General features: G+C 33.4%; 1 protein-coding gene across 1 annotated transcript; it reads right to left on the bottom strand.

The window, feature by feature from the left end:
• Positions 1-27: 27 nt before the first annotated feature.
• LOC113514221 (uncharacterized) lies at positions 28-26,625 on the bottom strand. The gene is made up of 11 exons (XM_026898238.3): positions 26,609-26,625; positions 25,141-25,264; positions 23,664-23,730; positions 17,220-17,373; positions 15,649-15,831; positions 11,402-11,560; positions 7,587-7,748; positions 6,309-6,470; positions 5,758-5,856; positions 5,139-5,239; positions 28-4,218 (listed from the first exon to the last, which is right to left on the bottom strand). The coding sequence occupies exons 7-11, from the start codon at positions 7,738-7,740 to the stop codon at positions 3,769-3,771; spliced, it is 966 nt and encodes a 321-aa protein (XP_026754039.2). The 5' UTR covers positions 7,741-7,748; positions 11,402-11,560; positions 15,649-15,831; positions 17,220-17,373; positions 23,664-23,730; positions 25,141-25,264; positions 26,609-26,625; the 3' UTR covers positions 28-3,768.
• Between the last annotated feature and the right edge of the window lie 762 nt (positions 26,626-27,387).

Here is a 27,387-nt window from a genome sequence, read left to right on the forward strand (position 1 = left end):
GGATGGTTAGAAAATTAATGAAACAAATTATTTTATTTTACGGTATTTGTCTTATGTTTTATTGTAATGATAATTTATAATTGATAACAAAGATAAAAGATAAGATTATACTTAAGCTGGTAATTGGTAAATGTGATTACTAACAATAATAAACATTATTCTAAGAATACAATGAGTAAGTACATAAGTAAAAAAGGAATAAACTTAACAATAAAGTAGAATTTAAGTAAATGAAAATAATAAAGCTAACTATGAAATCAAGCAGAAACATATATTTTATACATCCATATTGATTATCTAGTGTTAAGTCAAAATTCAGTTAGCCAAATGACTCTTTGGCTGACTTCTTTGTTAACAATATACTCGTAAAGTTTATTAGGTTTCGGTGTTGACAGTAATTCGATTAAAATTCTTTAGATCAGTGCCTAGTGTGAGTTTTATATTTTAAAATATATTTTTAGATATTAATTATAGTAATCGTTCACTGATTACACGATTATAACTAATCTGGCCATAAATACTGTTACATAAAAACTTTTCTTTTTATCAACTTTTTAATTGTTTTGAATTTAAAATACGTTTATTATTTTAAAAAGTTTTCATTTCGCGCTATTTCACATATTTTTCGTGTTCATTATCAAATTACAAAACGGATTGAGGTGTTAAAGAAAATAGGTTTGCAGTGATCGCCTTGCACAAAGTGGGTATGGAGCTGTCGGTCATATTCCAGACACTCCAAAAGCTTGGTATCAGCCGTATGTTCGTATATCGTACTATCAATAGATACAACAACACTTACTCTGTTGAAGACCAGAAAAAAACGGGGCGGCCGCGTGTTGTTAGAACTACAAAGGCTGTTAATGCTGTTAAAGCCAGAATTCGTCGAAACTTCATTAGGAAGCAAAAATCTTATCGCCAGAAATGAAAATTCCCGCTAGGACTCTATCGCGTAATATAAAACAAGACCTGAAGCTCGGTGCTTATTGTCAATATACAGGTCATGCCATAAATCAATTTTTACAATTAAAGAGAGCGGATCAATCAAAACGCCTTCCATCGCGATATGTAGGTGAAAGGCAAATATTTTTACGATTGAAAAACACTACAATAAGCAAAATGATGAAGTGTACGCTCACAATTCTAAAGAAAGTGCTCAAGTGGTCATAAAAATACAACGTGGTCATCATCTTGTGTCAGTGATGGTTTGGTGGGACGTGTCTTATTAAGGAGTCACAAAACTACATTTTTGTGAAAAAGGACTGAAAACTTCAGCCAGTGTATCAAAATACAGTCTTGGATCATGTTGTGAAACCTCTTAGCAATACACTTTTTAAAAACATATCGTGGACTTTCCAGAAGGACTCTGCACCTGGTCACAAGGTACAAACTACCCAAGCCTGGCTTTAAACCAACGTTCTGGACTTTATAAGAGCTGAAGGCTGGCCTTCATCTAGCCTAGGCTTCAACCCTTTAGACTTCAAATTATGGTCAGTTTTAGAGGACATGGCCTGCTCTAAACGACACGACAACATTGAGTCTCTTGAAAGATCTTTGGAGCAAGCATTGGCAATTTTTTCCTGGCAACAGTGCGTAAGTCCATAGATGCGTAGCCAGACAGATTAAAGGCCTATATAAAAGTCAAAGGTGGCCATTTCGAATAAATTTTTTTTTTTATTTTTTTTTTGTTGAAACTTTAATAAATACGTAAAGTATAAATTTTAGTAATATTACATTACTTCATAAAAAAATACATTTTCATTTGTAACAGAACTTATAGCAGGACTAGGTACTACTGATTAATGACTATACATTCTGGTAATTTTATTCACGCACATATGAATAAAAAAAGTTGAACTGTTTTTGACAAAGCGTTTATACGAAGGCTATACTGAAATTTTTTAGAACTGGCTACTTAAAAGCAATATAATAAAAAAATTGTTAAAATTTTGAAAATGGAACTCTTTACGAATAATACCGAGTATATAATTTATTCGCTTGTCTTTTGTTTTACGGTTTGGCGGCAAATTGAAAATAGTCTGTGTAACGTTATAATGAACGAGAAAATTTTCGTGCGATGATTTTTTATGACTTACGATGTCATCTAAGTCAACAAGAAAGTTATGATAGACTACGATTGGCCTTTCACGATGAAGCCCCGTCTCGTGCCACTGTTTACAACTGGTTTAATGTGTTTAAACGTGGTCTCACTAATCTCACCGTGAGGGACGGTATTCTACGGCGACGACTGAAGATAACATCAGTGTTGTGTAGCGTATGATAGAGACTGATAAAAGAGTGACCTATCAGCAGATTCGGGCAAGCTTAGGGATTGGTACGAATGAAGTGTACAAAATCCTTTGGCGGTCAAGAAGCTTTGTACCCGATGGATACCTCATAATTTGACCGAGGCTCAAAAACTCCGTCGTGTTGATTGATGCCGTGAAATGCATGAAAGATTTAACGGAGGTGATTTAAATTCTGTGTTTGACATAGTTACGGGAGACGAAAGCTGGATTTACTGTTATGATCCCGAAACTAAAAGACAGTCAGCTCAGTGGGTGTTTCATTTCGAGGAGTTCCCATCTAAAGTGAAGAGAGGTCGAAACGTGGGAAAAAAGATGGTGGCCCCGTTCTTTGGAAGGACAGGCCATTACGCGACAATTGTTTTAGAGCATCGAAAAACAGTTACTGCAGAGTGGTACAGTAACAATTGTTTGCCACGTGTTTTGGAAAAAGTGCGTGAGATATGACCTCGCAGTAGAATCTTCCTTCAACACGACAATGCTTCGTCGCACATCGGCAGGCAAACGATCGATTATTTGGCGACCTCAGACGTAGAACTACTGGGTCATCCACCTTACAGCTCCGATTTTGCGATTTTTATTTATTTCGAAAAATAAAAGAAAAACTTCGAGGAAAACGTTTTATGGACGCCGAGAAATCTGTGGCTACGTATCAGAAGGCCGTCGAAGAGATCCCTAAGGACGAGTGGGCAAAATGTTTTTCTCAGTGGTTCTATCGGATGCAGCGATGTATTGATGTGAATGGACACTATTTCTAAATGATAAAATAAAGGTAAAAACTTGCTAATTTAATCACTTCTTGATTTAGAAAATCAGGACTTTCAGTTTGACCCTCGTATGCAGACTTATATCTGACATTTACTGTAAGTCGGTCTGTAGTAATTTGGGGTGTGTTTTATAATATAACTTTAAATGGAATTATACAAATGAATTGTTTTCTATAAGAATATCAGTATTATTATTATAATATCTACATATTGCACCAATAATGGATAACAATTGGTTATATAATAATATATACTGAAATGAAGAACGTGATCGAAATGAATACATAAGTATATATCTGATTGATATGGCCACTGTTAATATCTAACCAGAGGAATCCGGAGGGAAGGGAATTGTTAGTAACGAGGACTGGAGGCCCCATAGCTAGCCACATACCTAATCAGGTAGACAGTCTCGAGGTTTCGCACTGGAAACCATCGTGATTGAATACTTGTTTCACCCTCAACTATATTACTCTTCACTGGTGTCCTGCCTGCTGCAACGACAGTGCAAGCACGGATACTATTCCTTTATTATCCATTAAACAAAACTAGAGAAACCCAATATATATGTATACATCAAAGCCTTATTGATTTTACTTACGTTATTTATATATATATATATATATATATATATATATATATATATATATATATATATATATATATATATATATATATATATATTAGAGTCATATATTTTATCGATGTCCCACTTCATAATAACTAGGCTCAACATATTCTTGATCCTTACTATTGACGTATCTATCTTTTTCAAATACATTCGTGTAGTCCGTGCTAGACGCTTGCTTCTGTTTATCATTAGCATTTGGAGCTTTCTTTATGCACGCATACTCGGGCTCTTTCTCATTTCTTCCAAGGTTTCTCGAATCGATTTGGTCATTTTTATTGTGGAAGGCCAATTCGGCGTATAGGCTTTCGGCGGGGGGATTCTTTCTTTTACTCTTTGGTATTGGAATCGAGTATAAATCCTCGGGATTTTTTGGTTTATATGGTTGTGCATATATGTTTTCAGAGCCCGAACTTTTTAGGTCAGCTGGGCTGCAATACGTGGCTTCAAGTGTTGAAGAATTTGGAAAAGGTTGTGTATTCTGCGATGTTAGGTTTTCATACTCTGTGTTGGACTGCCGCTATAAATTGACAAGATATTTATGACATTATAACCATTATACCACGACTTCATCCGCGTAACCGGGTTATGTTCATTGACGGGGATAAAAGGCTATATCTTTTCACGTCTTATATAGTAAGTGTATAGTCTTAAGTCTCTTTTACATTTACAATATTAGTGTAAGAACATGAATAAAAAAGTACTAGAGGTCGATACAAAGTGATTAGATAAAGATGATTGAAATTGTATTAATTTGGAGTTTTTTTTTTTATATTTGTGTAAAAATCGAAAATCGCTTTTTGGTAAACTAGATGTTATTGTAGGAAGTACAATATTTGTTGTTTTGCGACTAGTATTGCCTTTTCTAAAAATCAAACAGCCAGACTTATTTGCCAGTTAAAAAAATATGACTTTTAGGTCCCAAGGCCAGACGTTAAGGATTAAAAAAAAATTGACAAGAATATCTCACTCGAAGGGCGAAGTGTGTGTGGTGTGAGACTAATGAAAGCCAGATTGGTCATCGATTGGACATCGTCCAATTTTTCTAGACTAGAAGTGAAAAATGTCTGGCTTTATCCGGACAGATGGTAATCCTATTTGCGACCAATATTTTTTTAAGAAAAAAAAAATCAGTTTAAAAGGACACCTAACAATTTCGATTTTTGGCGGTGTTGTGTATTATTATTTCAGCAATTTATTTTTCACTGCTGGACATAAGCCTTCCCTCTAGGGGGGTTTTCGTCAGTAGTTGCCACGCTTGACAGGCGGGTTGGTAACCGCAGATAGGCTTTTATAGATGTTTTAAGAGGTACGCTGCTGTCCATCCCTTGCTCTCCCATAGTCGCCTCTTACGACACCCGCGGGAAAGGTAGGGGCCCATTCTATGCCGGGACCGACACGGCGATATATTATATATATTAATAATAATATTATATTTACCAGTGTACGGAAGTATTTCTTTATGGCCTTGATTATTGATAGAGTAATGAAAATGAGGATCACACACGCACAAATGATCAGAATCCAGAGCCATAATTGACCTAAAACAAACAATGTACCATAGATAATTATATAGGCTGTAGGGGTTATGGTTGTTTGGAGCAAAGATTTCGGAATAGAATGTTGTTAGGTTTGGACTTAAACCTCATTTTTTGAAATAGCAACATTGACAGGGTCTAAATAGATTTTTTAAGCGGAATAATAACCCCGCCGGCGTTATTGGATGAGGCTAGCAGGCTACCAGTGAGGATAGGATAATGAAGGAGGATGAAGCCAAATCAGTTGGTCTATGGTAGCAAGTTCACCAGGACGGTGTTATTTCGTACAAAAGAAGTTTATATGGAATCTATGCAACCAATTAATCGAATTTGATAATTTCACACCTTCAAATTGTTTTCCACGATATCTGTCGGTATCGATATATACGACAGAGGCATATTATAAATATATAGTTGTATAACACTATGAATATTTTATTATTTTATTGTGTTATTCTGGTTGCATAAATTTATTTTCTGTTTTTGTCAATATAAGAGTATGTTATATATAATGCATTTACCATTTTGGGCTGAATTTGGTTCATTATTTTTTGACAATTCAGAGGAAGTTTCTATTAGTTCGCTCGATGTGTCTTTACTGGTAGCCGGTTTCTGGGTTACTGTTGGAATTAAATTTTGTGATTAATTCAATTCTTTAACAAACGAATCCGAACAGACTTAATATATGTATCTTTGTACTTCCAAATAACATGGATGTAGATATTAAAAAAATTACACAGAGTGAGTAGCTATAATTTTATTTTTTATTAGTTTACCAAGTAGGTATTTACCAATGTTAAAAAAATCAATTGATACTGGCACATTTGCGCTCATTATTCAAATTTAAAAACAAAATATGTCGAAGGCATGCTTGCGTTGTTAACACGGACGTTATAGAATATACTGTCTAGTCTATGATACCCTTTATGCGCTGTCATTCCTGAGAACTAAAGTGTTATGCCTCTGTACATTGTAATTTTATTACGATGCCCCACCCTCAATCAACCCACAAACTGAAACATAACCATGCAAATACAAACAAAAATATTAAATAGGTATAAATATACTTTACCCTTATTTTTATTTGGAGTAGTAATATTTAGTGTCATAAATATTGTAGCAATTTCTTCTTTGTTGTCGTGATCTATTAAAATGCACCTGATATTGGTACCATTGTGGTTTATGCCCAATTTGAAATTACGGTTTAATGTAGATATACTACTATTGATGGTACCTGTGAAAAATATAAAAGGTACAATTAAATATTGTACATATTTACAACCTAATTTGTGACCGGGATATAAAGTAACTTATATCCATTTCCATCCCATACCCCGTACCTGTATTCCAATTTTCATAGAGATTGGTTAAGCCATTAATGAGTTAAGAGGTAACAAACGAACAGATTCACTTACTTTAGATAGAATAGAATAGAATAGAAAATCATTTATTCAAATAAACTTACATTGAAGCACTTTTGAATAGTCATAAAATTTTTTTTGATCTACAGCTCGTTCGGAAAGCTGTCTCATCACAAGAAGAACGAGCAAGAAACTTGCGTGTTGCTCTTTTAAATAATTTTATTATTACTATCAGAGGAACCTCCTTCCGAGAACACAGCAACAGCTAGCCATCGACAGAGAGTTCACTCCCATATTTTATAGCCTTACATTATATATAGATAAAGTGTCTCCATACAAATGCTTCAAGAAAAACGGGTTAAAATTTTATACCATTTTGCATCATAAATAGTTATGAGTGATTTTTTTATAATTTCTATATTTATTTTGCCTTATAATTTCTGCATCTTTTTAATGCGTAAACACTCATTTTATTCATTAAATGTTATGTCAAGATACATTGTATGCGCAAGTATATAGAATACTAACAAAAAAAAAAACAAGTCAGCTAATTTGACAATTAGCTGTCAAAAAGTTGGCCCGTTTTTTAGACTCGATGCTCTATTTACATAATGTATTCGTATGTAAGTTTATAGCCTAGATGGTTGCATTCAGCGCGGTTTCAGATATGTTTTCTTTCACGAATGCTTAGGTTATAGAATGAGTTCCCTATCGAGGGTTTCCCTAGAGACTATATATTCTTAAAAAACGGCGTAATAAGGTTTATTAAGATTCGCAACACGCGCGACATCCCTGTTGTTACAGGTGTCCACAGGCTACGTTAAACTCTTTTACCATCAGATGGGCCGTATGCTCGTATTCCACCATAGCAGTATAAAAAAAGACATCAGAATAACAGCAATAGAGCTCGTTACCGTTGGGCACGTATAAAACGTATAAAAGGTTTGTAATAAAGATATATGTACTATAGGTATGTCAATAATACTTACTGAAGTTTCCAAAACCTTCTATCATCTGAATATCGTATGTCATCATACTTTCAGGAGATTTAGCTAAAACGCATGTTACATTAACCGTATTATCATCATCTTCCATGTAGTTGTATGTAAAATTGTTTTGATGTGACTCTCCATTGACCGTCATCTGTAATTCTAAATAAAGTTTGCTGTATTACCTTATAGATTTTCAAGTTGTTTATGGTTTACGGGCTTGGATCTTTTTAATGCGTAAACATTCATTTTATTACAAAATTAAATGTTATGTCAAGAAACAAACTATTGATAATGAAATGATAACTTACTCAAACATTGATATTTTATGTATAATACAGTAAGTTCTATTTAAGTTATACAGTAAAACAAAATACAACGAAGATAATAGATTTTGTCCCATAAAAAAGATTGACAATTAGCTGTCAAAAATGTAGCAACATTAATAACGTTTTTTGATTCGATGCTCTATTTACATATATATATTCGTTATTAAAAATTGAAATCGGTTTATAAATGACCTAGATGAACATAAGTTGCATTCATGAAGCGGTGAAAAATATCAGATATATTTTCTTGGATTAGAATGCTTAGGTTATTATTATATTGAGTTACACCACATTAATATTCGATATTCTTCTCATTGTTAAATTGAGACTTATATATTTTAAATGACACCAAAAAACGGAAAACTAATAACAATTTGATAAATAAGGTTTATTATAGTTTTGTGCCTAACTGACTGACTACCATACACAGAGTTCTGTACAAATAAAATAATTTGTAAATGGATTTGTGCTAATACAAATTATTCGCCAAGAACAGGCGAAAACTAAATAGGGTTGCCATAATGTACATTTATTACTCGTAATAAGGGAGAGATAATACTGTGCGGTCAAACTGAATAATATAAAAGATACAACATACATAATGATTCGTAAAGAGAAGTCTTTACTGAATACTTTGATTTGTATATGAGAATAGACATAAGTTTTCGTTGTTAATTCCACCATTTTAATTAAGTATGTATGTTAAAAAAAGATCTATATCATTATAGTAGAATAACAGCAATTTAGAGCGTCTTGTTTTGTTAAAAGTTGGCCAATGATCATATTAGTCGTAATGAACACAAAACGATGCTCTATCTATATAATAAAGGATTTTGTAATAAAGATATATGCAAAATCTATTTATTAAATTTATTGTCAGGTATGTAATAATAATCTTACTGAAGTTTCGAACATTAAAAACAAAAATATAATTCATCTGAACTTATATCGTATGTCATCATACTTAACGACATGCTTTTCCACTGTATTGGTTTGACTGGAAGAGATCTTGTCAGAGATAAAACGCTCACAACATTTATAAATGCATTACATTAACAATAAAGAATATATAATCATCATCTTCCATTTATGTTTGTATGTAAAATTGTTTTGATGTGAACTCTCGGAATAAATTTAATATTGTATGTTTTTATATTTTGATCTTTATACTGACAAGTGATTCTGTTCTCTTTATCTGTAACATTATATTAGCAAAGTTTGCTGTATTACCTTTTTTTATACCTGGTGAGATTTATCAAGATTACGTTGAGTTTGTATGTCGATTAAATAAAATGATGTTTTGATATAAAATGTGATTGAATTTTTTTCGTTATCTTATAAACTCCGTTATTTATAAACCTAATTTAAAAATCTTTTTTTATCTGATAGATATACATTTATACAAAATTACATAGTTTGTTTTTAAATCAAAATACACACACACACACACACACACACACACACACACACACACACACACACACACACACACACACACACACGCACGCGCACGCGCGCGTTTGTTAAGGCGTTACGCAACGCACACGCCACGCACACACACACACACACTTTCAAAGGTGATAATGAAATGATAACTTCACTCAAACATTGTAAATGAGTATATTTTATGTATAATACAGTAAGTTCTATTTAAGTTATATATATATATGGTAAAGTAAATTAACAAAATACAACGAAGATAATAGATTTTGTCCCATAAAAAAGATAAAATACCAACTGCAAATGTAGCAACATTAATAACTTACTGTTGATTCGATTTTCAATGGATCCAAACTGAAAGTACATATATATATCCTTTCAGTTAATTAAAAATTGAAATCGAGATTTATATTCTTTTTTCGAAATAATGGTTTATAAATGACGGAGTCATATTTATTAAAAGTAAGGAACATAAGAAATATATATTTAACAATATATACATATTTATTTATAAGAAAATAATAGAAGTCCTCCAAAGAATATAATATTATGAAGTTGTTGATAAAAAAAAATATACGACGGCTTCTTTATTGTCTATATAACTTACTTGGATTAGAGGCCATTACAACATTTGGATGTATTATTATTATATTCAATTTACACCACATTAATATTAAACATATTCTTCTCATTGTTAAATTGATACTTATTACTTATTTTAAATGACACCAACTAACTGTATGTACAGTGAGGAAAACTAATAACAATTTGATAATGAGCAGGATAATAGGTACCTATGACATATAGTTTTGTGCCTAACTGACTGACTACCATACACAGAGTTCTGTACAAATAAAATAATTTGTAAATGGATTTGTGCTAATACAAATTATTCGCCAAGAACAGGCGAAAACTAAATAGGGTTGCCATAATGTACATCTTCGGCTTATGCTTTAAATAAATTGTCTCCTATAGTAAATGAATCAGCGCTCATTACAGCGTATCATGGTATTACTGCTTCAAATTTACGGTATGGCATAATATTTTGGGGAAATTCAACGAAGAAAGAATTTGTATTTAAAGCTCAAAAAAGGTGCATAAGAGCCATGTTTAATCTTAAAATTACTGATAGTTGTATGCCGTATTTCAAACAATATATTATATTGACAGTACCTTCATTGTACATATTTGAAGTGTGTGTATTTGTTAAAACTAATAAGAATTCATTTCCACGACTTTCAGAAATTGTTAAACGCAATCGAAGTGATAATGATAAGTTATATCTAAAAAAATCTAGTACAAAACTTATGCACGATAGTATATTATGTATGGCACCAAAAATCTATAATAAAATACCAAAATCTATAAAGGATGCACCAACTAATGTATTTAAGTATAAATTAAAAAAATTCTTAATTGATAAATGTTATTACAATGTATGTGAATTCTTTAATGATAAAATCTGACAAAACGAATATTTATTTATATTTATTAACATCATTGTGACATCGTTCTTTTAATTTTGACTGACAATTATTATTTATTTAAATGTATTTGAAAATTGTAATGTGATGACGATTAATGGTATAAAATGGACTTGATGTATAATGTGAACTATTTGTGTAACCACATACTTTTGTATGCCGTACAGGCTAAACATGTCAAACGTTATTATATTGTCAACATCTGCATGTATTTATACGCATGTTTTACAAATAAATATATCTTGAATCTTGAATCTTTAACATATAGTTAAAACCTAATTTAATACTTAGACTACGTCATGGACAGTAACTTCTCAAACGAAATTAGGGATTAGCATTTCTCATTTTATTCGCTCAAACAACTTTAGTATTTCCTTCCTATAAGAACCAAAATCATGTTGGCTCAATCTATCCCGCTTTTTATTTGGACCATAACGATGTTTGTTTTGAGACTGAGAAGTCACTGAACAAATTTGAGCGCCTTCAAAATTTAGCTATCATCGATCGGTAAACAAACGATCAAAGATGAGTAAAACTACACAATCATGTATAAAGATCTTACCCTTTAATTTCTTCTCGGAAAACTTTACAGTTACAGTTATTATAACTTTACTTTCTTCGTAGATGCAAGATATACGTGATCGGTTATCTACAGATCTCGTTATTGTATGCTTTTGCTTCGATTCCGTTTGCTCCGATTTCGTTCGTTTGCTACATGAACCTAGAAGAATTAAATAAGTATTGGTGGTAGTTTATTTTAGTAGATCTGTTAAGATATCAAATATATCTTAAAAGGTCTACTAAAATAAACTTTAGTGGCTTTTACCCGCGTTAATACGCGTGGATCCATCTTTGCGTCAAACTCGACATTGGATGACGGGGAGAAGCTACCACCGACCATCCCATGTTGTAAGAGCTCTATGCCTGACATTAAATTCACGCATAGCTCAGTGCGTAGAGCACTTTTCTCCCTTGAAATCCATAAGTCGAATGGGCTCGATGGTATTCCTCCAATTGTGCTTAGGACGTGCGCACCAGAGTTGGCTCCGGTTCTTACGCGTCTTTTTCGGCTCTGCTACTCATCGGGCATAGTCCCAAAGTTTTGGAAGACTGCTCTGGTACATCCGATCCCTAAAAAGGGAGATCGCTCAGATCCAGCTAACTATAGGCCCATAGCTATCACTTCCTTATTCTCGAAGGTTATGGAATCCATCATTAACCGTCAACTGCTCTGATACCTAGAAGAGCACCAACTGATCTGTGATCGCCAAACGGCTTTCGACAGGGACTTCGGCCGGTGATCTTTTAGCTTACTTAACACACTGATGGGCAGTGGCAATCGAGAGTAAGGGAGAGGCCTTAGCTGTTAGTCTGGATATTGCGAAAGCCTTTGATCGGGTGTGGCATAGAGCGCTGCTTTCAAAGCTACTTTCGTTTTGTGTTGCCTGCGAGATTGTGCATTTGGGTCGCCAGCTTTCTCAAGGAACGTAGCATTAAGGTCGTAGTCGACGGAGCATGCTCTGATTTAAAACCTGTGAATGCTGGTGTTCCGCAAGGCTGTGTACTATCTCCGACTCTGTTTTTCTGCATATCAATGATATGTTACAGATCAGTGATATTCATTGCTATGCAGACGACAGTACAGGAGATGCATTATATACCGGTCATGCAAAAATCTCGCGGGCACATACCGATGAGTGCCGGAACAGATTTGTGTCTGAAATAGAAACATCACTCCATCAAGTTTCGATCTGGGGTGAACAAAATCTTGTCCAATTTAAGCCTAAGAAGACACAAGTCTGCACGTTCACCGCAAAACAGACGCCGTTTGTCGTATCTCCTCATTTTCAGGGCACTTCCCTTGATAAAAAGTCGAGTCTAGGAATTCTGGGCGTTGATATATCTTGCGACATCCAGTTTTGCGGTCATCTGGAGGAGAAGGCTAAGATAGCTTCCAAAAAAGTTAGGAGTGTTTAATAGGGTGAGACTGTATTTTTTATGCCAGAACACCGCCTGAAATTATATAAAGCTCAAGTCAGGCCGCATATGGAATACTGTTCTCACCTATGGACAGGAGCGCCAAAGTACCAACTCCTTTCGTTAGACCGCATTCAAAGTCGGACAGCTCGAATTATTGATAGTCAACGCCTTACTGTCCGACTTGACCCATTGAAATTGCGCAGAGATGTTGCATCTCTGTGCCGAATTTATCATGGGGAATGTTCTGAGGAATTGTTCGGTTTGATACCTGCTGCTGATTTTCACTACCGTACAACCCGCCACAAACTTAAGTTTCATCCCAATCATCTGGACGAGTGGCGGTCTTCCACCGTGCGTTTTTCAAGGCACTTTCTTCCACGCACAACCATTCTTTGGAATTAACTTTCAGCAGCAGTATTTCCGAACCGATACGACAATATAACCTTCAAGAAAAGAGTATATACCTTTTTAAAAGGCCGGCAGCACACCTGCAATGCTGCTGGTGTTGTGGATCATGGGCGGCGGTAGTCACTTACCATCAAGTGAGCCGCATGCTCGTTTGCCCCCTATGTTGTAAAAAAATATTGATTTTTTTTCAGAAAATCTAATTCTTGGTATAGGTAGAAATAAAATAATATAAAATGAAACTTATCCCCTTTGAAATACGTATACTTTAATTATGAATCGTTAACAATAATTTTACAAAATTTGAAATAAATCGGACAATGCAATAAAATAACCCTCCCTCTCCCTATGCCCCTATAAGTTTTTCGCAAGAAAAAGTAGCCGGTAACTTTATACTATATTAGAATTTCACTACTGAACTCTACTACTATTATTAAAATAATTCCTGAAGATTAATGTGTTATGTCTCTGTACCCCATACTCTACCTTTGAAACTGAAACACAACCATGCAAATACAATTGTTTCACAGCAAAAACACTAAAGGGACAGAGACACCCGATATATAGTATCAGAAGAAATAGTTCTGATTTAAATAAAAAAGTCGACTTGGTCTGGAATTTTTTTAATCAAATTATTTGCAACTCTTTAAAAATGGTGGGTAATTGTTTCTATTAAAAAAATGGGCCAAAATTTTGTTAGCCAAACATCATTTTAGCTGACTATATGTTGATCTGTTTTTGTTATTCGATGCTTTATTTACACTCGAGAGCAATGAATCCGGGTCACTTAAAAAAACCTATAAATCTCGGGAAATAAGAATGCTAGCTTAATGAAATAAATTGTGTTTGGTAGACAATTAAATACTCCATAAATTAAGGTATTAAAACTTCTTAGTTACTGCAAGGTTATGGTTTAAAAAATCAAATTTAAAAAAGGGAGACTCGAAGATGGAACTACAAAATTACTGCATTTGATTTTGCTTTAATTTCTAGTCTAGTCTAGTCATTTAAGTGGGTATATTAATCATATTGATAGTATTCAATATCTATTATACAACCTGTAATTATATCGCTTACAACTGAAGAATGCACCAGAATCCTCACAATGCTGCAACACAACGCAAACCGCCCGGAGTCAGTGCGATACAGCCAGGACTGTTGACTGACTGTGTCAACAGTACAAAGAGTTCTCGGACGTTACAAGAAAACTGGGTCTAACCTACATAGACCAGGAACAGGCAGAACTAGGTATACTACAGCACGAGAATATCTATACTCGGTGAACACCATGTTTCGTAATCGCTTTCTCACAGGAACTGAACTTACAAATCAGTTTCGATGCCTCGGAGGAAGTAACCCCAGCGCATGGACAGTAAGACGACGACTTGCTGAAACTAACTTGAAATCACTTAGACCTGTAAATGGTCCTAAACTGGAGCGTGGTAATCGTATTTCAAGACTAAGATATGCCCAGAACCATTTAAATGGGACTGTTGAAGATTGGTCGAAAGTTATGTTCTCCGACAAATCAAAATTTATACTTTTCAAGCACGATGGAAGACACAGAGCGTATAGAAGACCAGGGGAAAGATTTAAGCAAGCATGCATAGAAGAAAAAGTAGCCTACGGTGGTGGGTCTGTAGTTGTGTGGGCCGAAATTTCATCGGACAGTCGCACAGAACTAGTGTTCATAGAAAACGGCTCTTTGACTAGCGTAAGATATCTGGAAGAAATCCTTAATGAACACGTTGGGCCTTTTATGTTCAATTTGGGTGAAAATGCTATTTTTATGCATGACAATGCACGACCTCATACAGGTTTCATTGTGAATGACTACTTACAAGAGATGAACATTATTCGTATTGAGTGGCCAGCACGCAGCCCGAATAACAACCCGATTGAGCATGCATAGCACGAGCTAGGGAGATGCGTAAAACAACGAAACCCTCCCCCAATCACGCTTCGTGAGCTCAAAGTTGCTCTCACAGAGGAATAGATAATCATTTATTTGGTTTTAACATTATTGATACGTCTATAGTAGCTAACACTAGAATGGGAGAATATTTAACAAAATCGTGTAAGAAACTTGGTGTGCAGCATGCTAAACCGCGTAAACGCAGTAATTTAACCACAAGAAGGCAATACAAAGTATTAAATTTCAAAAAAACCATATTGTTATACGAAAATGTCATGTTTCCTATTTTTGTTCTAAGGCGAGATCAGCAGTTTTTTTCTTTATGTAATATTTAATAAATAAGATGTAGTAACTTATAAATTTTATTAGTTTCATTTAAGGAGTATTATATTGTCTATTAAACGCAGTTTATTTTATTAAGCTAGCATTCTGTTGCCAAAATTTATAGATTTCTTTATGTGACCCGCATTCATTGCTCTCGAGTGTATATAATCCAATACCACACTTACTTATGTTGTTGCAGTACTCCCAATGACTCTGAGACAAATTATCGCTCTTATATTCGCATACGATTTTCAAAATGTCGCCAGGCCTGTGCTCGTATTCGGATTTTATGTTTATTCGATATGGATCATGATCCTCTACCACTGTCAGATCCAGCGAGGTGTCATTGATCGTCACCGTAGGAAACTCTAAAATTGTTATTTTCATCTTATTAATAGCATGAAAAGGGTGAATGAGAAAAAAACATTAATGAAAACAGAGAGCCTCTTCTAGGCAAAATACTGGACCACCTCACACGACATGATGATTTTTTAAAGAGAGAAATAGACGGCAAAAGAGGTAGGGAAAGGCCGAGAGATAGATAAAGATATATTGGGATAGATAAAGGAAATACTAGGTGTCATGTTGTGTAGGAAGGTCAAGGATATGGCTTGGAATAGAGCTGGCTGAAATAGAATACATGAATTAGTTTACTCTTAGCAAATACGACACTTTATGTACTGATTGACGCCGGAGAGGCTGCAGAATTTAGCTTGTTATTATTTTCCTTAAGCTTGGACACTTCACACAGTGTAATCTAGCTCCAAACTTAGCAGAGCTTGTTGCACAAACGTTTGTATTGTGCGGGTATCGAACCGGCGACAGGCGTTCATAGGCTGCGGTAACCGCTCACTATGAGATGAGCTGTATGCTTGTTTACCACTGGAGTGGTATTAAAAAAAATTAAACTGTTGGACCATCGAGACCGTTGTATATGAACGGTAGGATTAGTTAGTTTAGCCTATCGTGATGAATACATTTTGAATTCAGCACTATTGTTTCCAGGCAGACCGCGAGGACGTTAAAATTATGGATTTTAATGTAAAAAAATCTTTGAAAACTTCAAAAGTAATATTTTAATTATTTGAAAAATTTAGTAATGTATAACTTTGTCAACTGGTCAATGTTTTAATTTACTATGGCCGCCATTTTCAAATAATCATTTTTAATAATTCCTTTTTTTACTTGTCAGACAATGCAGACGTTATTGGTTTTATTGGTCTACTTTCATCTATTTTTCCCCCACAAAAAAAAATCGGTCTCAATCGTGGAAAACCAGTTATAGTGATTTAAAAACCAAACTGCTAAGTCAATTTTGATGCAATCGCTGTTTGAGGGATTGCCCTAGCGATAAGACCGCCTTTTGTACCTTTATGTGTATTATTTTCAATCTGTATTTATGTTACTGTATTTCACTTGAATTATTAACTTGTCATTGTATATTTTTATTTATCGTGCAATAAAGAGTTAAAGAAATAAATAAATTAATTAATTCATCATGATGGGCTAACTAGCCTGTTTTCAGTCTCATCGATCATACTTTACTGGTGCTCCGGCAGCATATTCCGTTAACGCAGGAAGGGTTACCATTCCATTTTCACCCATAAAAAAAAATTATATACGGCAGTTTAAGATATCTGGAGTCCCCTGGCTCTGGATAAGCCGTTCCCAGTAGACTCATACGTATACTTGCCAAAGTCGGTTGATAAACAGATAGACCTTAATTTTGGCTTTCTCAGGCTTAGGAAACACTTACTCAGAACTTTTAATTGGACGTTACTAATAGAGCTACGGTAATAAAAACCATTGTAAAGTTCAAATATTATCTTGTCATTTGTTAGATTGAATTGATTTTTATTAGTATACAATTTCAAAATCCATTTATTTGTTGTATTTTCTTTTCCAGTAGTCTGTAAAAATAATCAAAATAAGTTTATTTTAAAGTATTTCATACTATTTTATGCACGAAAATTATTAATTCATTCTTGCGCCACCTGCCCTTTTCTATCTGTTCTCCTTTAACTAAAGGTTGTCTGTAAAAGATTGCTCTAGCGATAAGACCGCCTTTTGTACCTTTATGTGTATATTTCAATCTGTATTTATGTTACTGTATTTCACTTGAATTATTCACTTGTCATTGTATATATTTATTTATGGTGCAATAAAGAGTTAAATAAATAAATAAATACTATAGACAGCGTTCTTTTACACACGAGGGATTAATGGAAACCACCGTGTTGAATTCTTGATAAATTCATCACGATACGTGTCTGTATACGATCAACGGTCGTGCTTTCATCCTCACCCATTATCTCTCACTGATGCTCCGCCGGTATATATATATATATATATATATATATATATATATATATATATATATATATATATATATATATATATATATATATATATATATATATATATATATATATGCATAAATATTAAGACAAATACTATTGACAGCAATACAATGCGACTAAGGGACCTTAGGAACTTATGGTCGAGCGATGGACAGCCGCGTTCCTCTTAAAACATAATCAAAGCCTAACTGCGATTGCCGACCCCCCTGGCAAGCGTGGCAACTACAGGCAAACCACCCCAATAGGGGGAAGCCTATGTTCAGCAGTGGACAGTTAACGGCTAATATATATATATATATATATATATATATATATATATATATATATATATATATATATTTATTTATTTATTTATTTATTAAATACAAAAAATTTACAACAGCGAGTACATTGGACCCCGCACTAGGCGAACCTGTATCGCGGGAGTCCATAAGAGATTGCCAAGACACTGTGATTTACAAATATAAATTAAATTAAAATACTAAGCCAGTTTTACGAAAGCAATAAGTTAGAATGAAGTGCTTCGTGAAAACATGCGCATAATACATAAACAAATACATATAATTAAATATACTAAAGACATACACTAAAATAAAATAAATAAAAAAGCCTTTTATTTCCCATTATAAAGAAAAGAAAAGAAAAATATTACATGCAATTTCATTCAATAATAATTATTTTCTTAATAAAATAAACTTATAAAAAATTATTCATTTTTTTTTATATTATTATTATATCTTTTCCTTTACTTGGGTATCCATTTAAGGATATAGGCCTCTTCCAACCTTTTCGACATGTTTCTGTCCTTTGGGAGTCTCGTCCAAGTAGGGCCTGCCACATCAACAATGTCATCACTCCATCGCGTCTTAGGTCTTCCGCGTGGTCTTGTTTTATTTCGTGGATACCAATACAAAATTTTTTCGCTCCATCGACCATCTATTGTCCTTGCTAAGTGTCCTGCCCACCTCCATTTTAGTCTACAAACTAGCTCAGCAGCATCGATAACCTGTGTAATTTTCCTTATATCCTTATTTCTCTTTCTATCTTTAAGATTTAGTCCTATCATGCTTCTTTCTGCTGCTCTTTGGAACACTTGAACTTTATTTAAGGAATCTTTGGTCAATGCCCAACTCTGACATGCATACATCAATGTTGGGAGAATTATTGTGTCCATTGCCTTCTTTTTCAATGTAACAGGTAACGTTGATTTAAAGATTTCCCTTAAAGACCAGTACCTACACCAAGCTTTTTTAATTCTGCGTTTTACTTCTGTGTTGGTCGGAGCTGTAAAGGATATGTTTATCCCTAGATATAAGTACTCTTCCACATAATCAATACTTCGTGTCTCCACAATAAGAGGTATTTTTTTACTATTGGTCATAGCAAAAGTCTTCGAAGAGTTCATTTTCAAGCCACATCTTTGACTCTCTTTATTTAAAGTGTTGAGCATGTATTCGACATCTTTATAGTTTTCAGAAATCAGCACAATATCATCAGCAAAACGCAAATGATTTAAATATTCACCATTGATATTAATCCCCATGTTCTCCCAATGTAATTCCTTAAATATATATTCTACTAACGCGATAAAGAGTTTGGGTGAAATGGGGTCTCCTGTCCTGTCGTACTCCTATTTTTATGTCAAATGGTTTTCCTTCACGTTCCAATTTTACTATAGCCTTACAATTTTTATATATTGTCTTCAATATTTCAATATAGCTTTCTTCTACACCTTGTACTAATACAAGGTGTAGAAGAAAGCTATATTGAAATATTGAATGAATTGATATGCTTTCCACAGGGGTTCATGTAAAATTGAATCGAATGCTTTTGAATAATCAACAAAAACGACGTACAGCTCTTTTCCGTATTCTGTATATTTTTCTATTAGTTGAGTCAATGTAAAGATATGATCGATTGTGGAATAACTAGCTCTAAATCCAGCTTGTTCCCTTGGTTGGTTTCTTTCCAATGATTTTGTTATTCTACCTAGCAATATAGTTGTAAAAATTTATAGATAGTCTGTTGCAAGTTGATCGGTCTGTAGTTTTCTATGTTTGCCGGATCTCCTTTTTTATAAAGCAAAGTTATGATGGATGTATACCAAGCTTCTGGAATTTCATTCAACAATAGGATTTCATTAAATAATTTAGTTAAATGTGGTGTCAGGGGATCAATTAAAGATTTTATTATTTCATTTGTTATTCTGTCATTACCAGGGCTTTTCATAGATTTTAAACGTTTAATTGTCCAGCGTATTTCTGTTTCCAAAAAGGGTGGCACATTTTCATATCCTTGACTCTTCATTGTATTTGTAGTAGTCTGTTGTTGTTTATCATCTTGATATAGTTTACCATAAAAATTTGTAGCAATTTTCAATAGTTCTTCTCTATTTGTTTTATTATTATTTTGTTTTTTAAGTCCAGGGACCCATACTTTTTCTTTGTTTAATCTTCTATATGCCCTTTTTATCGAAGCACTTTTATTTAATTCTTCTTCAATTATTTTATATCTATTTTTTTTATGCTTAGTTTTAATTGCTTTCTGACTAGTCTTTAAAGTGCTGTTAATTTCTGTTTCTCTGCTCTACTTTTATTCTCTTTATTCTTTAGTATATTTCTTTCTTTTATTAGTTTATTAATATATGTATTTATTAATATTTTTTTATTCTTATTTTTTTCTGTTGATATTTTATGACTTGAAGATTTTATTTTATTTATTAGATTATGATAAGATTTCTGTATTCCATCATATTTATATGATTCTATTTCTAATGTAAATATATATTTTTAGTGAGTGTTGCATACTATTAAAATCAGATGTTTTATTTCTAATATGCTTCCGGGATATTTCTCTTTTAGCCAATGTAAGTTTCGCTCTGACAAGTCTGTGATCGGCAGGAAAAGTCGTATTTATTACTTGTATGTCTTGTACCAGTTTTCTATTTTTAGTCAATATGAAATCTATTTCATTTTTGTCTTACAATCAGGTGAGATCCAAGTCCACCATCTCTTCTCGTTTTTTCTAAAATATGTATTCATAATGGACATTCTGTTTTCAAAACAAAAATCGACTAGTAATTGTCCCCTTTCGTTTCTTTTCCCATAGTTCCAAATTCTCATAACGTTTTTTTCGTTAAAATTAGCGTTAAAATCTCCCATTACTATCAAATTTTTGCCTGTACTTTCTAACACATCTCGTAACTTTTGGTAAAAATATTCGATATCTTCCTCTTTTGATCTCTCAGTAGGGGCATAACATTGTATTATATTAATTTCTTTATTATTAAGATTGATGTCTAATCGTATAATTCTGTCTGAAATATGTATAATATCCAGAATATATTTTTTTAGATATTTTTTTTTATAATAAAATCCACGCCATTTTTACCAGTTTTTTGTCCACTATAAGTGAATATATATTTTTCTCTTTCATTATGTGTTTTCCCTCTTTTTTAACTTCTGCTAAGCCAATTATGTCCCATTTAAATTTATCGAGAATTTGATCAAATTCCAATTGTCTTTCGTTAGTGACTAATGATCTCACATTGTATGTGCACACATTGAAAAAAATATCTCTTTTATTTAAGTTTCTATTTATATCTTCGTTTTTAATTATGTATTCTTCAGTTTTTCCTTTTCTGTGTTGGTTTTCATTTATAACTTTATTTAAATACATAATATCATTATCTTCCATGTTGTTGTTTATTTCCTTAAGGTTGGAAGGCATACACTACTATATACAAATATCAATAAATGGTATATAATATTAATTCTGTGGCATTGTAATCAAAATTTTGTAAATATCCTTGTATCCTATGTTTAGCTTCCGCATTGTTAAGACCATCCAGTTTGCAGAGATTATTTTTATTTATGTACACTTTATTGCACCATTTATAAAATAGTAAACACATTTAACTGTAATAAGAAATGATACAAAAGGCGGCCTTATCGCTAAGCAATCTCTTCCAGACAACCTTTGGGTAGAGAACATTGAGAAAACAAAGAAAAATAAAGGGTAGGTGGCGCACTATTATATTAGTACTATTATATATAAACAAATATATACAAAGATATATACATATATATGTATATACATATATATACATAAACAAATACATACATAAACATACACAAACTTAAAAGTACACATACAACAGGAGAGAGTGACACTGGAAGATGAAGATAGAACATAGGAAAAAATAGTTACTTAAAGGGAGAGATAATGGGCTTTAACAGAGGTTTTGAAACTAACGAGAGATTGAGCGCACCGAATAGAGGTAGGTAGTGAGTTCCACAGGCGAACTGCCTGTACAGTAAAGGAATTGGAATAAAAGGAAGTGGAGTGAGTTGGAAATTTGAGACGGAGATTATTGACACTGCGTGAAGTTTGGCCATTGGCCTCACTAAGAAACACAAATCGGTCTTTAAGATTATTGAGTTTTTTATATATAAATGGGCACGAATAATAACTAAAGCGCTTTGTGAATGCAGTATTAATGCGAGGGATGATTATTTTACGCCTTCTCTGGTCCGAAGATTTTTGCGGGAGGAGAGGAGAGGTGTGGTGCATCATTACTACTTTAAGTATATAAAGTTGACGCACTGTCAGAACAGCAGCCTCCTGATACAAGAGATAGGTGGGAAAACGAATTGGTTTCCTAAACATTACTTTTAAGACAGATCTTTGTGCCCTTTCAAGTGCAATCATATAAGATTTTGATGCACCGCCCCACGCTGTGATGCAGTACATCAATAGTGATTGAGCTATGCTTTTGTATACAAATAATAAAACATTCTTGCTCGCGCCGTTGCGCAAAAGCTTCATAACATGTATAAGTTTTCGTATACGTTTAGAAAGCACTTGTATATGAGAAGCAAAAGTCAACTTTTGATCCAAGATTAATCCCAAATATTTCACTTCATCAACCCTATCAAGGAAATCACAACTGCACATTTTGTTATCATCACATGAATATCTATGGATAATCAAGGATAATGACGTAGGGGGACTAGAAGCTTTGGTGTTGTGAAAACAAACATACTTAGATTTTGCATACTTTGATTTGTGTTTAAAGTAAGTAGGATTGCTCCCAACCAATTTGATACAATCTTCATGGCCGAGTTAGCTGCAGAAAATACAGAAATCCAATTTTCTTGTGTGCAAATTATTGCAGCGTCATCAGCATAACAGATTACTTGGACGTTGTTATCATCATCAAATAGATGGCAGAGGTCATTACTATGATTGATATGATTGATTGATATGATTATGTAATATGATGATAACTCTGTAATTAGTAACTAAAAATATGTACAAAAAATAATAACCATATATAAAAAACACATATATCGCTGAATGTGTTGCTAAGCGCAAATCTCGAGAACAGCTGAACTGATTTCGCTAACTCTTTTTTAGAATATTCCTTGAAGTACGAAGATGGCTGAAAACGTCTAAAATAATACTTTTTTATACTCCCAAACAAACGTTTCGTAATAATACTTAAAAGTGAATTTGAACTGTAATACGATACCATAAAGTTCAAGTGTTAGTGGAGAGGGAACCTCTCTGAAGGCAAAACAATTGAGTGACGTTAGTATCGCATATATTTAGATGTCAATATTTATCAATATTCATACAATGGTAACATTAGTCAAACACAAATTGTCTGTGGTTAGCTAGTTATGAATAAATATATATGAACATAGAATGACCGTAATACATATAAGTAATTCAACTATCGAGTGTACTGTATAATATTTTTGTTTGAACTTTAAGGGTTAGGCTAAAGAAATGTCTGTATAAAGTGTAATGTAAAGTAGAAGACTACGTACACTTACCAATGGAATAGAAATTCTCTTATGAGAGTGATCAATATTAGTTTGGTTTATTAATATTTTATTCAACCTGAAAAACAAGACTATTGTCAGTTGTGTAATTGTGTGCTTTTGAGGCTGCATATCAATATGACACTAAGGAAACCTTATGGTGCGACTTTATCCGCCCGGCACCTACTAATGCTGTCAATTTTAAATTTGAAATAGTTTTAGATCGTAGATTATTTAGATAGAATGATAGAATGTGTAAAAATTGGGTCAAGTTTTTCACACAATTTTGCGTGACCAACAGTTATGAGTGATTCCTTTAAAACTTCTATATATATTTTGTCTCATAAATTATGCATCTTTTTAATGCGTAAACATTAATTTTAATTTTTAAATAACAAGTCAAAATACATTGAATGCGTAAGTGTATAAAACACTGACAAAAAAGCGAGACTAATTTGACAAAATGACCCGTTTTTGAAACGATGCTCTAACTATATATATATATATATATATATATATATATATATATATATATATATATATATATATATATATATATATATATATATATATATATATATATAACTATAACCTAAATTTTAGGCCTACATATTATTATAACAGAAATTTTTGAGAAATATTTTGAAGCCGCGACCCACGCGCCCACTATTACCACTTCAAGCGGTGTCGAACCTTTAAGTCTTAGGAGAGATTTTGCCTCACTTTGCGTGTTCTACCGCTTGTACAATGGATTGTGCTCAGAGGAATTGTTCAATATGATGCCCACAGCCACTTTCTACCATCGTACGGCTTGTCATCGACAGGGAGTTCATCCTCATGTCCTAAAGTCTCAATGCTCGCGTACTGCGCGGTTTCAGAGATGTTTCCTCCCACGAGCACTAAGGTTGTGGAATGAGCTCCCTGCCGAGGTTTTCCCAAGAGACTACGGCATGAGGTTTTTCAAAAGGGGGGTAAAAAGGTTTCTTCAGGGTCGGCAACGCATGCGTAATACCTCTGGTATTGCAGGTGTTCATAGGCTACGGTAACCACTTAACATCAGGTGGGCCGTATGCTTGTTTGCCACCTCAGTGGTATAAAAAGAAAAAAACATTCAATTTATTCGTAACAATATTGCATCGTGTTGAAATTTTTTTATAAGTTATAAGAAGGGGGCGGGGAAATTAAGGAGTTGTTAGTGATGGGGTCTAACGGTCTCATTGCTAGAACATACCTCATTAGATAGATCTCCACGCGGCTCTACCGTAACGCATCCTAGTTATTTTTTGATAAATCCATCACAAGAAACCGGCTGACCTGCTTCATCTTCATCTATTATCCCTCACTGGTGACCCGCCAGTGTATACCGATAGCGCGTGCGGCATTACCATTCCATTTATATCCATTATAAAAGAAATCATTTACCATCCGACGGACTGTATGCTTTAAAATGTCTTGCAAATTAAAACACTATTAGAACAATGTCACTTACCATGCATAGTTAATATAAAAATCAGAAAAATCAATTACGATATTAGCATTCTCTCCTTCCAAGTAATAACATGTAAAATTATAGTTGGTCGAATTAGGATTGATGGTAAAGTATATATTACGATCTGTAAAGAAATAAAAAAAAGAAAGGAAATTAAAAAAAAGGCGCTAAAATGGTACCGTTTATTCCCATCCTATCAGCCTTTAACTGTTCACGGCTGAACATAAGCCTCCTCCCTTGGGGGGTTTTGCCAGTAGTTGCCATGCTTGGCAGGCGGATTGGTAACCGCAGTTAGGCTTTGGAGATGTTTTACGAGAGACACTGTTGCCCCCCCTCGCCTCCCCATAGTCGCCTCTGACGACACTCACGGGAAAGGAAGGGCTGGCTTATTCTATGCCGAGACCACACCGTTCATTCGTTCGTCAGTAATGTTCATAAATGTTTGTAAATGAATAAATAATTAGGGCATCGTTCATCTGTACGGTGAAATCCCATATCTTTAAAAATTAATTATTAAATGGAAAAATATGCGAAACGATTTAGTTTTAATTAATATGAATCAATTCTCGTTTATATCTATAATTTACGATTGTGTTCCACAAAAACAAAAACTAATTTCAGTTGTAACAAAATCAGTTTTAACCTCAAAATTAAACTCCTGAACCGATTTCGATAAACGTTATATAGCACTAATTTAGAAGTTTGAAATTGACTTGGTTTAAAATTGACGGAGTCATGAATATAAAAAGTATAACCGAATCGAGAACCTCTCCCTTTTCTGACGTCATTGTCTGGCTTCAGTGATAACATACGGAATAGTGTTTGCAGCCACTCAAGTGTTCGTTTATTGGTTCCACCTTACTATAATGTTTACTTTGTTCCACTTATTAGTAATTATTATTATTTAATATTACAGTATTATAATATAATAATTATTATTATATTGTTATGTCACTGTCATTTATATTGAGAAATTAGTCCAAAAGAAAAGGACAAAACACAACATCGCCTTCCATCAGGTAAGATCGTGATCAATCACGGGACCCTTCAATAGTAAAAACATCAGATCAATAGCTACAATAGTTTAATGAGAGATTTTACATTTTTACGAATAAGAGTGTAAGTTTTAATTAAACGTTTTAATAAGTGATTGTATCATGATGTTTAAGATTAGCTTTTATCTGCAACTACCTTCGTCTGACTGAAATATCACTGACCAGGAACAAAATTAACCTAGGTCCTTCTCACCTATATAGTACATGTACCTATACCAAATTTCATCGTACGCCAAATGGTAACAAAATCACTTTCACACTTATAAAAAAAGGATCCACGAACCACTACATTTTTAAGGTGTCTACGAAACATGTCGTTTGTGACATATCTAAGTAAGATTTGTGTTCAAAATTGATATCTCTTTCTATAAGAGCAATAATTATACTTGTATACAGCCATGAATATTACGTACCTGCATTGGTGCAACGATAAAAGTAAGCCAAAATAAGTAATATGAATACTGTGGTTTATCATTTTAATGATCACGCCCTGAGTAATTATTTCTATAAACAGTACAATGACAATATCTCTGTGGTTACCATGCTCCTGAGTTGTTACTGTTATATATTATAACGTGACTTGTGGATATTGAACACAGTTTTCTATATCGATACTATTGTATCCATAATGCCATTTAAGCCGGTAGGACAAACATTTTGTTTTATGCGCATTATACTGGATTCATTACAATGAAATGTCTTAACTATTAAGATTTTGTCTAAGATTTCATTCAACAAAAAAGGCTTAAAATTTCGCAAAATAACTACGACATTCACAGGGAAGTAAACTTTATAGACTGCAATGAATAATTAAAATCGGTACACAATTATTGATTTAAGTATCGCATAATGTTTCCAGATTAAATGCGTATATATATATATATATATATATATATATATATATATATATATATATATATATATATATAATAAGCTAAGAACGAGCGACATTTGAAACATTCATGTATGTAGGAGCAAATTGACCGACCTTTTCGCATACACATTCCAAGTCCATGAAGGTCATTGAAGAAGCTCCTTAAGGGGAAAGGAGATTGTTTTTTCTCAAAATAAATAAATAAATGAAAGTATCGAATTCGAAAGTGTTGAATTCGAACTCTTCAGTATTGACCATGAATAAAACGCGGAATAGCGGCGCCCAATCACTGGTAATACCAATCTTTAGTCTATTAAA

The sequence above is a fragment of the Galleria mellonella genome, unplaced genomic scaffold (genome assembly GCF_026898425.1).
Source record: "Galleria mellonella isolate WM207_F2 unplaced genomic scaffold, CSIRO_AGI_GalMel_v1 utg172, whole genome shotgun sequence".
Taxonomy (NCBI): domain Eukaryota; kingdom Metazoa; phylum Arthropoda; class Insecta; order Lepidoptera; family Pyralidae; genus Galleria; species Galleria mellonella.

Bases quoted from the DNA above. Each gene is read 5' to 3' on its own strand.
- LOC113514221 (XM_026898238.3), bottom strand. From the start codon at position 7,740: ATGACGGTCAATGGAGAGTCACATCAAAACAATTTTACATACAACTAC. The intron at 5,857-6,308 runs GTAAAGTATATT...TAATTCCAACAG, and splicing joins TACTCCAAATAAAAATAAGG to TAACCCAGAAACCGGCTACC. The intron at 5,240-5,757 runs GTAAATGCATTA...TGTTTGTTTTAG, and splicing joins ACCAAATTCAGCCCAAAATG to GTCAATTATGGCTCTGGATT.